The following is an 11,433-nucleotide window of genomic DNA, read 5'->3' on the forward strand; positions in this document are numbered from 1 at the left end:
GCAGCCCATGAATTTGGACACAACGTGTGTGTGTGTGTGTGTGTGTGTGTGTGTGTGTGTGTGTGTGTGTGTGTGTGTGTAAATAAGACTAGAATTACTTTATGTACTATTTAGGTTCAGTGCTTGGTCTGTGACCAGCAGCTGGCCTACAACAACAACAACACCTCATCAATGCTGAGGTATTTCCGTGCTAAGCATGATGCGGTCCCATCTACGAGTACAATGACAGTGAATCCAAGCATTTATGGTATGGACATCAACTGTCAGTCATTCATTCATGTCTCCCATCACTAGCACAAAATGTCACTAATTGCGTTTGACTTCACTTTTTGGGTGAGAGGATGTACTGGTTAGTGGTTCTTCCGCTTCCTATGAAATGTCCGCAGGCTATTGGTAAGATGGGAGACCCATTTACTTGATCCCACAACACATAATGACTATTGAACTACCTGCGAATAATGGCATTAAAGCCTAATCAACTTATACAACATGTTAAGCCTATTTTTATCCTCATATTCAAATGTTTGTGTGTATTGAAGGGATCATGAACACAAAGCCCACTAAGGTGGTCGATGCTGCTTTGGTGAACATGATCGTGAAGGACTCGCAGCCCTTTTCCATTGTTGACGATGCTGGTTTCAGACAGTTTGTTGGTGTCTTGGACCCAACTTACACAATCCCCACCAGAAAGGCTCTAAAGGAAATGGTGGCGGAAAAGTTCAAAGAGGAAAAGGAGAAAGCAAAGAGAGAAGTGGAGAAGGCTACAGCTGTCAGTCTCACCAGTGACATGTGGACATCCATTCATATGGATGCCTACTTGGCTGTGACATGTCATTTTGTCAATGAACAAGATACACTGTCCACAGTATTGCTAGGAGTGGGACATTTCTCCAAGGCAAATACAGCCGAAAATATTGCTGAGGTGAAAAAGGTTTTGATGGAGGAGTGGGGCATCCAAAATAAAGTCAGATGCCTCGTCACTGATGCAGCACCAAACATGATTTCCTCATCTAAAATATTGAAAGTGCGCCACACAAAGTGCATTGCACATACTCTGAACCTCATTGTGAGAAAATCAATTGACAACACGCCTGGGCTTGAGGAGATCAGAGGTAAGGCTTGTAAAATGGTAAGCTATTTCCGATCTAGCGCAACAGCAAAGGAGAAGCTCTGCCAAATGCAGCAGCAGATGGGCAGATCACATCTAAAGCTCCTTCAGGAGGTTGACACCAGGTGGAACAGCACATACACTATGCTGCAGCGTCTGTATGAGGAGAGAGAGACAGTTAGTGCTGCCCTTGTCTCAATGAGAACAGATCTCACACCTGTCACTGCTGAGGAGTACCTCTCAGTTAAAGAGTGCCTGGAGGTGCTTTCTCCTTTTTACACAGCCACTACTGAACTTTCTGGAGAGCAGAGAGTATCTGGGTCCAAAGTCATTCCACTTGTCTGCATGCTGCGGTATTTAGCAATTTTAGCAATTGCTAAAAAAAAAAAAGTTCTGGATGACAAAGCCCGCCAGCTGTGCATGAACCTCACAAGAATGCTGGGTGAATGTTCGTCTTACTTGGAAACAATGAGTGTCATGACCATTGCTACCCTGCTTGATCCAAGATTCAAGGCTGTGGGGTTTTGCAGTCAGACCAATGCTCAAGCTGCAGTGAGACGTCTGACTGCAGAATGTGCCACCATCATTGAAAATGAAAAAGACCAGATAATGCCTGTCCCTCCTGTCCCATCTACCTCGTCACAGCCAGAGCCAGCAACCAGTTCTGCAACTCAGTCAGGTATGGCTTTTGTTGACCTGAAGTCCATAACACAATGAAAGGGTTCCAGCTTATTCTAAAAATGTCTCAATTTTAAATACACGTAGACATTGAGGGCTAGCAGGAGGGACTATGCGCTTACCTGCTGCTCTCTGGCAGGTAGCTCCATGCCCTCCTGGGTTTTAATTGCACCTTAGAACACACATGCATCAACACTACAATGAGCGGGTGGAGGGAGGTTTGGAGTCTTCTCTCACCCCCGTTCTCTGCGGCCTGCTGGAGCGGGGGGGCTAGGAGGAGTTGGCCGTCCGACTGCGGTCTGGGGTGTGGGGCCTCCCTGCTGCTGCGGAGTCGGGGCGGTCTGCCTCTCCCCACCGCAGGGAAAAGGGTAACACCACCTGGGTCTGGGTGCAGTTCCCCCCTCCAGGGGCAAGGGTACCTAGACCCGGTTCGTAGAGTACGCTTGGGGAGTGTGATCGTGTATACAGCGTCTCTTTATGTCTGTCTCCACGTCGGTTGAGTGTGAAGTGCATATGAGAGCATGAGGGTGGGAATGGATGTTTGTGTCTGTGTGTGCCTGTATGTCTGTGTCTATATGTCAGGTTGGGTATCAGACGCCACCTCTCTGGGGACACCTCAGGCCCTCCAAGGTTTGGAGGCCTATCTCCCCCCACCACCACTTCCCCTGCCGGTGGCGGACTCCCTCAGGTGTCGGTGCGTTGGTGGTTCTTTGTATCTGGGGGTGGGCGTCCAGGTACACGCCGGCTCACTCCTTGGCGGCCGCTTATTGGGGCTTGCTCGGGCCACTTCGGAGGTGGGGTGCCCCCGGCCTCTCGGCCTGGGGCTCGGTCACTCAGGCACAGCTGGCTGCCGGCGGAGCTCACGGGCACGTCACTGCAACTCCCCCTGGCCTCTGCTCCGCGGCTGCTGAATGAGCTCTCATCTGGGACTCTCCTTAGCTCTTACTGGGACAGTGGCGCGGCTGCCCCTCTGTGGGTCTTCCTTGGTCTCTTGTGCTCTGGGGGCCTCTGGATGTCTGGAGTTTTGATCTCCTCCATATCTGCTTGATACCATAGAGGACAGGGCTGTGGCTCCCCACACTCCCTAGCAGATCATTACATGGAGAAACCTTTGGAATGCAAGCATGCTGATCCACACAGGTATGCACACAGGTGTACACATGGGTATTCACAGACGCGGACTACAGCTTTCTTGGCTGCTGCCTCAAAGCACACTGTGCGCTGTCTATCTTGCGTGCTGCACAATATCGTTTATTATTTAGTAACTATTGATATCACTGCTAGCTAGTTTATTGTGATGGTGCTTTTTTTTCTTATTATGTTGCTCTTTGTTGTTTGCTTTCCCCTCTGTTTTTTTTTTTCTCCATACAGGTGACCCAGGAGTTGTTTTTTTTTTTTTTTTTTGTTTGTTTGTGTTTTTCTCTCTTCCCCCCCCTTCTCACCGTCTCTTCTCCCCTTTGGTTTTCTTTCTTTCTCTCCCTCTCTTTCTTTCATTCTTTCCCCCTGTCCTATCCCACAGTCATGTCTGTCCTGTTTGTAGCAACTGAAAATAAAATAAGTTCATAATTATAATCAAGGTCAGTCAAATGGACCAATATGGCAAGGCCATGATGATCCACTTGGTAAAATAAATCCGCTTGGCATCTTTCTTGGCCTTAAGACAACAATTCTGATGGCTATAGATCCAAACGGGACAAGAATAAAAAAAATGTCTCAACAGTAAGAATATGTTTTAATATCCCAAAGTTTCAATTCTGTTATTGGAGATATGTGACTACAAGAAGTTTTTTAACAAAACTAAAATCTGTTTGTCAAAATATACATTTCATTAGATATGTTTAGTATCACTTACATTTGAATATTCACATTTGATGTAATGCCCGACAATATTTTCACGGACCTTTTTCACGGCCTTTAAGGAGTCGCGGATAAATACAACAAAATAAAACTAGTACCGGTACCGAAAAAAAGAAGATTTATTCATAACACACGTGAAAAGACCCAGGAAAACAGAGTTAACGATAAAAACGATAACAAAATAACGCTGAAAACCGTTAAAAACCCTGAAAACCATACATTTCACACTTGAGCCTCAACTCTCGCGGCCCGGTACCAAACGACTCACGGACCGGTACCGGTCTGAGGCCCGGGGGTTGGTGACCGCTGGTTTATAGGAAAGTGAATCATTCGCTGGATTTTGAGTTGATTTTGCTCAATTTATTTTATCTGCCGAAACTTGAAACGTCCAAAATCATGTTACCATAATGTAAATATCATTACAGCATATGACTTTAAAAACACTTCCATGTGAATTAAAGCTAATAAAGACTAAAAAAAAAAAATGTATTTGACACTATACGTTAGATTCAATTACATTGCTACACATTTTAGAAAATCATTTTGTTTATTGTTTTCAGGTGATAGTCTGCAGGAAGCAGTTCCGGCACTCCACAGCCTCTTCTGTTCCATGCGAGAGGATTTTCTCTAGGGCAGGAGAAACTATTTCTAAGAAAAGAAACAGACTCGGCCAGTGCACAGTAAAACTAATCCTCTTTTTAAATGAAAATAACAAAAGGGCTACCTTACATAGATCATGTTTTTACTTTGCAAGTTCATGATTAGGGGTGGGTTTTGATTATCACTTTTCTGATTAAAATCCATACTAAACTGAATAAAGTGATATTGATTCATTAAAATCCTGCGTCGATTTGTAAATTAAACGTTATTATGCCTGAAACGCCAGCATCTCAGGTTAAACCTCAAAATGTCGTCAAACAGAATCAGAATCAGATTTTGTGTCGGCGGGTCCGCCCTGTGTTTACCTCTTTTTTTTCCCCCGCTGGCTTCTGCAGCTTTCATAAATCTCTGTTTACATCTCTAAGTCTCACAAGTGTCAGCTTTCTTTTAATAGATACGAAATTATGGATATATACTGATAAATGATCAGAATTGTAATATTTCTGACTGTCTGAGGCAAAACTTTCCAGATTCCAATCAAATTGAATCGGATCCTGTATCGAATCAAAATGATTCTACAAATCAGTGACGATGCAGCCGTACTCAACCCCCTAAGCATTTCCCCTTTCCAGTTCACAATCAATCCTACCCCTAGGTCAAAAATATGTATAGGACAATTGGCCTAATCTAATAGTTTGTATGAACCTGACCAGCTGTCCAGTGATTAAATGCACAAGTAAATGGAGGCAGGACTTCACAGCAGGAGCATACTCCATCATGTGCTGTGCATTATCATATGTATATTATATATATTGCTCACTTATTGTATTTACCAACATCAAGGAGTCATGAGCAAAGAAAGGCCACACCATAGTGCATGTTTAAATAGGGAAAGTTTATTGATCAAAATGCAAATAAGCATTACATTTTTTTCAGCCCCCCAATCGAGAAAAAAAAAACAATTACATGTTCAAAGCAACGCAACGGTGGCAAAATATCAGAGAGAACTCCACCCTGTGGAATGAGCAGTGATAACTAAGCAGTCTGTTTTATTTTGCAGATTCAAGCTGCTCTTCATAATTTTCGCCACCAGATGTCACCGGGGAGGACTGTGTTGAAAAGCTTCGAGTAATGAACCGTTTTTCAATACAAGCTTCAGTGCTTCAGAAAGCTAATTTGGCCATCACTACCTCTCCCACCTGCTCCTACCACTCCACACCGTAGGCAGGGCACTCACACACCTAGCATTCAACATGGAGACACTAGAGAAAGCCACCCTGCCACATCCAGCCCATCCCCAGCTTATATAACCTCAGAGAGGTGATTGCTGACTGGGCCCAGGTGGTAAATGAGGCCAATGAGCAGCAGCTGTGTCCCGGGGAGAGAGAAGAGCAAGAGAGAGACAGAGGGGTGGAGCAAGAGAGGAGGAGGTGGAGAAAAACGCCACGCCCACACAAGGGCAGTTTCAGGAGGCCCAGCTAGGGCGTAACATTGCAAATCAAACAGTAAGCCTGTAACAGACTTTAAGTAGAAAGTACATTTTTAAACTAATATGAAGTTATTAAAGGCTTATTTTTTCTGACCTGTTTTGTTTTTTCTTACTGCTGGAACACAACAAGATTCTGACAGCAATGTAATGGCAGTTACCAGAGAAGAACCGCCTCCTGTGCTGGAAGATCCTGAGGTTCCCCCGCTGATGAGAACAGACAGCGTCTATGCAAGTTTGCTTTATGACATCTACACAACACCAGGATTATCTTTACTTTTCTTAGATATAATGCTTAATCCATGAAATACTGTTAATGCTAAATTGGTACTTGAACATCCTTGTTTTTTTATGCTTTAAAGTTTAACATTTAGAATACAAGGTTAAATAATTGTTGTCCTCTGTTTGAGTGGAAAACTAACTTAGTTTGAACATGTCTTACATTTGAGTCATCTCTGTGGACTTCTAGAAATGCTATTGTTTCAAGTTGTGAAAAAAAAAAACATGTTTAATTTGATTTTGATTTTCCAAGATATTTTTTTAATTACCACTGTTGCACAAGCTTGAGCCTTGGTCCTGTTAATTGTTTATACCTAAACTACTGCAAAAAATTGGAACAATGTGGGTTTTTTTTTTTTTTTTTATTGTATATGCCACAAGACTACCTTGACCAGCTATCCAAGGTGTTGAATTAATCTGAGATCCTTTAAGCTGCGTCGAATTGACTGACAATGAATTTGTCCCACCACAGGAGCTGATGGAGGAAAGCAGTTCTGAAGGATCTGTTGATGTTCCTGCTCAGGCCCCAATGAAAGGGAAAAAAAAAAAAAAAAAAAAAAGGTCTAAGGACTTCCAAAAGAGCCAAACAGACAATTACTTGCTCAGACAAAGATTCCAGGAGTACAGAGAATGAGGAGGAAACTAACACAGGCAAGGTGTCTGCCATGAAGCTGCAGAAAAAGGAGGATGGTGAATTTACAGTAAGAAGCATTGTCTTTATTGTACGATTAGTTGCCACAAAATGGCAAGGCACTTGTTGTGGAAACACAGTTCTGAAACAGTGGTTGCAAAAGCAATAAGCTACCCTTTGACATCAAGACAAAGAAAACTACATTTTGGCCTCATCAGAAATAAAGGAGATCATGCTCATAATAATGAGGTCCTTAAATAAGGAAGTGATACCCTGATCCCAAGTGAGCAGGCTTCCAAACCAGAGAATGCGTTTGACTACATGCACTGTATTAACTGTGAGGCATTGCTCAAAAGAAAAGTATTATGGAGACATGTGTTACTATGCAGACTCTCACAAAAGTGCAGTAAACAGAAGCCAGGCAGAAGTCGAATTCAGTCTGTGCCTTCGCACAGCCTGCACCAGAAGGTGTGAGCCATAAAATTTGGGAACTACTAAATGTGATGGATCAGGAAGAGATCTCACAAGTTATAAATGAGGAGAAAAAAAAAAATCATAGAGCTTTGAGAGCAGCTGTAAGCTAAGTATGGCCACGAAAAGTCCAAACATGAATACATTAGACAGAAATTGAGAGAGATGGGAAGACTGGTTTGAGTTTCAAGAAAAGGGGGTAAAATTCAAAGAATGGAGGTGGGTTTTTTTTTTTTTTTTATAAACACTCCAACTTCAATGTGGTTGTGGAAATGGTAAAAAGGTGTTTGGTTTTGATAATGACACAAACACAAAATTCAGTCTTTGGCTCTCAAACTAGGTCATAGCTTGAAAAAGATTGCTGATATTTTGGAGTGTGAGACACAGATGTCGGAGCATGTTGATGACCAGTTTCTTGAAAACATAAAAAGGACGAGAAGTCTACTGGAAAAGAAGTGGGATGTGTGCATTTCATCACGTGTGTTGCGAACTCTGAGTGAAGGGAAATGGAACACACCACAGCTTCTTCCTTTCACAGAAGATATAATAAAAATGCGGGCCCCTTGGACCCTCCAGCGGGTGCAGGAGATGGCTGGACGGGCCCCTCGGAGCCTCCAGGGGAGACAGGCTGCTGAAACAAAAGGTGGAGTACTGGTTTGGGCTGGTATCATCAAAGATGAGCTTGTGGGGCCTTTTCGGGTTGAGGATGGAGTCAAGCTCAACTCCCAGTCCTACTGCCAGTTTCTGGAAGACACCTTCTTCAAGCAGTGGTACAGGAAGAAGTCTGCATCCTTCAAGAAAAACATGATTTTCATGCAGGACAATGCTCCATCACACGCGTCCAAGTACTCCACAGCGTGGCTGGCAAGAAAGGGTATAAAAGAAGAAAAGCTAATGACATGGCCACCTTGTTCACCTGATCTGAACCCCATTGAGAACCTGTGGTCCATCATCAAATGTGAGATTTACAAGGAGGGAAAACAGTACACCTCTCTGAACAGTGTCTGGGAGGCTGTGGTTGCTGCTGCACGCAATGTTGATGGTGAACAGATCAAAACACTGACAGAATCCATGGATGGCAGGCTTTTGAGTGTCCTTGCAAAGAAAGGTGGCTATATTGGTCGCTGATTTGTTTTTGTTTTGTTTTTGAATGTCATAAATGTATATTTGTGAATGTGGAGATGTTATATTGGTTTCACTGGTAAAAATAAATAATTGAAATGGGTATATATTTGTTTTTTGTTAAGTTGCCTAATAATTATGCACAGTAATAGTCACCTGCACACACAGATATCCCCCTAAAATAGCTAAAACTAAAAACAAACTAAAAACTACTTCCAAAAACATTCAGCTTTGATATTAATGAGTTTTTTGGGTTCATTGAGCACATGGTTGTTCAATAATAAAATTATTCCTCAAAAATACAACTTGGCTAATAAATTCTGCACTCCCTGTAGATTGGCGACAGAGCAACTGGGGACTAAAGTAAGGGCGACAGAGCTGTAGGAGACTGAACTAATGAATGAGCTATTGGTGGCGCAGGAAACTGAGCTAGGAACTTAACAGGTAGGTGAGCGATGGACTGCACAGGCAGCCGAACTAGAGGTCAAGCTGCACACTGATTAGCAGACTGGACTAATGACAACACAGGTGGCTGAATAGCAAGTTGAGTTCGTGGCTGAAGTGATGGTTGAGGTGAAAATGGAGCTAGTGGTGGAGTTGATTGCTGAGCAGGAGACACTGGAGACTGAGCTAGGGGAAGCTGAGCTGCGGGAGACGCAGGTGACTGAACTGAGGTTAGCTGGGCAGCTGACTGAACTGACAACTGAGCAGGAGCCTGAGCTAGTGATTGTAGTGACGGTTGTGGTGAAAGTGGAGTTGGTGGTTGAGTAAATGACTGCGCTAGAGACTGAGCTGCTGGTAGTAGAGCTAATGGCTGGGCTGCTAAGGGCAATTGAACAGAAGGCCGGGCGGCTAACTGGGCTACAGGCTGGGCGGCTAATGGCGAAGCTAATGATTGAGCAAACCAAGCTGCGAGGGTTTTTAGAAGGGTGGCTCAGTCCTCCTTGCCTGGGCCACCCATGCCAAACAGTTCAAAACAGCATTAAACTTCACCAAGAGGCACACAAGGAAAGACACAGCATAAGGGAAGACACAACACTGACGCAGAGAAACACAGGGCTTAAATTCACTGGGGAATAACGAGGGGAATGAGACACAGGAGGAGAGCACAGCTGGGAGAAGTCAGACATGACGAGACCAATGGGAAGCAAAACTAGAAACAGTGGGGGTGTCGAAATTCATGGGCTGCATCCTCCTGAGGCTGCATTTGTAGACCGATTACATCACAGCGACGCACCAAAGGCTGTCCAAATTTGTAGACTCCTCTGAATGCAGCCAACAAATGCGTCCTCCTTTTCTCTGAATTTCGAGGATGGGTCGGGTGTGTCCTTCGTGGCCCACCATATCCCAGAATTCATAGCGCGGCCTGGCCAACTCCAGTTTCCGGCAATGGCGGCCACTACTAAGTTTTAATATTACTCTTATTAATCTTTCTGGGTCACAAAATACATTCTTAACATATTTTCAGGCGAGAATGTGGGTGTGTAAACTTCAAATATCTGCTCGGTTTATCAAGATATCACATATTTGCAAAAGTGCTCCGACGTCTTCAGAGACATCCGTTATCCACCAGCTGGATAGCTAGCCGGCCCAGAATTCAATGTGGAACTTTTCATGTAATGATGGCGGCACAAGTAGAAGATAAAGTTAAATTTTATAGCGGTTATGTTGGTAGGTTTATGAATTTGCATAGACTTGTATTATTTATTTAAACAATCTTCGTAAAAAGTGACCGAAAACTAGCTTGTGGGTCCTGCGGTTTTTCATTGCCGCTTACATACAGCTAATTTTGATTTTTCGCAATTAGCTTTTTTGTGATATTTTTATAGGAACCAAAAAGCAAACAGTGGACTTCATAAAAATTAGAGGAGAAAACGATCACCTATTCACCGGGGTAAAAAATTCAGGCATTGTGGGATGGAGGTACAAGAATAAATCAATTTACACATCATATTCATCTTAGTACGGTTTCAATAACCCTCATTCTGTACAGAACCTGTGATGTCCAGACGGTATTCCTCTTGTGCTCTGCTGTGAAAACTTTTGGATTTAGGGATTATCATAGTTGTCATGGTTTTCTCTCTTCTCTTATTTTTTTTGTGCGATCAGGACAATTCTCGAGAAGATGGGCCTGCAGGGGAAAGTCACCCCCTTGCAGGCCAAAAAGAAATAGGACAACTTAAAGAAAAGATACAAAGTATGTGTGTTGTCAAGAAGATTTTTAAGAACAAAATTTAATAATGTACATTAAAATGTACATTTACTAAAAGTTGTGTTGTTTTTATTTGTCTGTCATTTCTGATTTCCTCAGCCTTTAGGATTGCAAGTATCCAGGGTCAGGAGAGGGAGTCAGTGGGAAGCCCACTGCTGCTACTTGGCTCTGGTTTGGCCTCATGGATGAGGTGACAGGGCAGAGGCCTTCCATTAGGCCTCCTGTCCTAATTTCCTCTCTCCCTCTGGACAATCCAGGGCCAAGTACAGCAGTGGGTGACAAAAAATAGGGGGAAGAAGAGACAGATGAGGAAGAAGATCAGCCATCCACAACAGTGAGGAAGAGGTGAAGGGATAGGGGGGATGAGAGGACATGAGATACCAAAGGGAGGCTGAGGAGAGGAGAGAACAGGAGAGCAGGGACAGGATGGACACACTTTTTTCTATACTAGAAAGATTGGTTCCTAAATAAGTTACAAATATATTCAAATAATATTCTTACTTTGTTCTGTTTGTTGTTTCATTCTGAAAGTTTTTGATTAATGAAAGTTTGTTCCCAAATCGGTTGTGCCTTCAGATATTTTTTTTTATTTGAATACATTTCTTACTTTTTTCTATTTGTTGTGTTATTCTATGTGTTTTTTATTATGAATAAATTGATGAAAACAATTTTCACTGAACTCATTTCATTTACAGTTATTTTTAACATGTATGAACATTAATCAAACAGTTTTAAAATTATATTTATTAAAGGTAAATAAAAATAAAACAATATTTCTAAAACATGAGTATTAGTTAAAAAAGGAACAAAAATATACAAATATTTAAAATTTTTCACACAGGATTAACCTAAGTGACCTGTTCCTGGACCGTTTTTTAATATAGTTTGATAGATCACACAAACAGAAAGTCTCTGGCAGTGTTGCTGGATCTGCCGAAGCAAGATCAGACGTGGATGGGGTGCTGCGACTAAGACCCGCGGTTTGTCTT

At 42.8% G+C, this 11,433-nt stretch overlaps 2 protein-coding genes across 2 annotated transcripts; both read left to right on the top strand.

Annotated features, from left to right (window-relative positions):
- Nucleotides 1–120: 120 nt before the first annotated feature.
- LOC146556349 (E3 SUMO-protein ligase ZBED1-like) lies at nt 121–1,108 on the top strand (the record flags this gene model as incomplete). The annotated part of the gene is made up of 2 exons (XM_085249529.1): nt 121–217; nt 540–1,108. Coding segments are annotated over exons 1-2 (615 nt in total), but the record flags the coding sequence as incomplete, so codon positions are not given.
- A 51-nt stretch (nt 1,109–1,159) lies between these two features.
- On the top strand, nt 1,160–1,825 carry LOC146556350 (E3 SUMO-protein ligase ZBED1-like). The gene has a single exon (XM_085249530.1). The coding sequence runs from the start codon at nt 1,178–1,180 to the stop codon at nt 1,823–1,825; it is 648 nt and encodes a 215-aa protein (XP_085105656.1). The 5' UTR covers nt 1,160–1,177.
- The last annotated feature ends 9,608 nt before the right edge of the window (nt 1,826–11,433 follow it).

The sequence above is a fragment of the Mchenga conophoros genome, linkage group LG16 (genome assembly GCF_057382185.1).
Source record: "Mchenga conophoros isolate Kocher_MC1m ecotype Shallow Benthic linkage group LG16, M_conophoros_male_GT1.1, whole genome shotgun sequence".
Lineage (NCBI taxonomy): Eukaryota > Metazoa > Chordata > Actinopteri > Cichliformes > Cichlidae > Mchenga > Mchenga conophoros.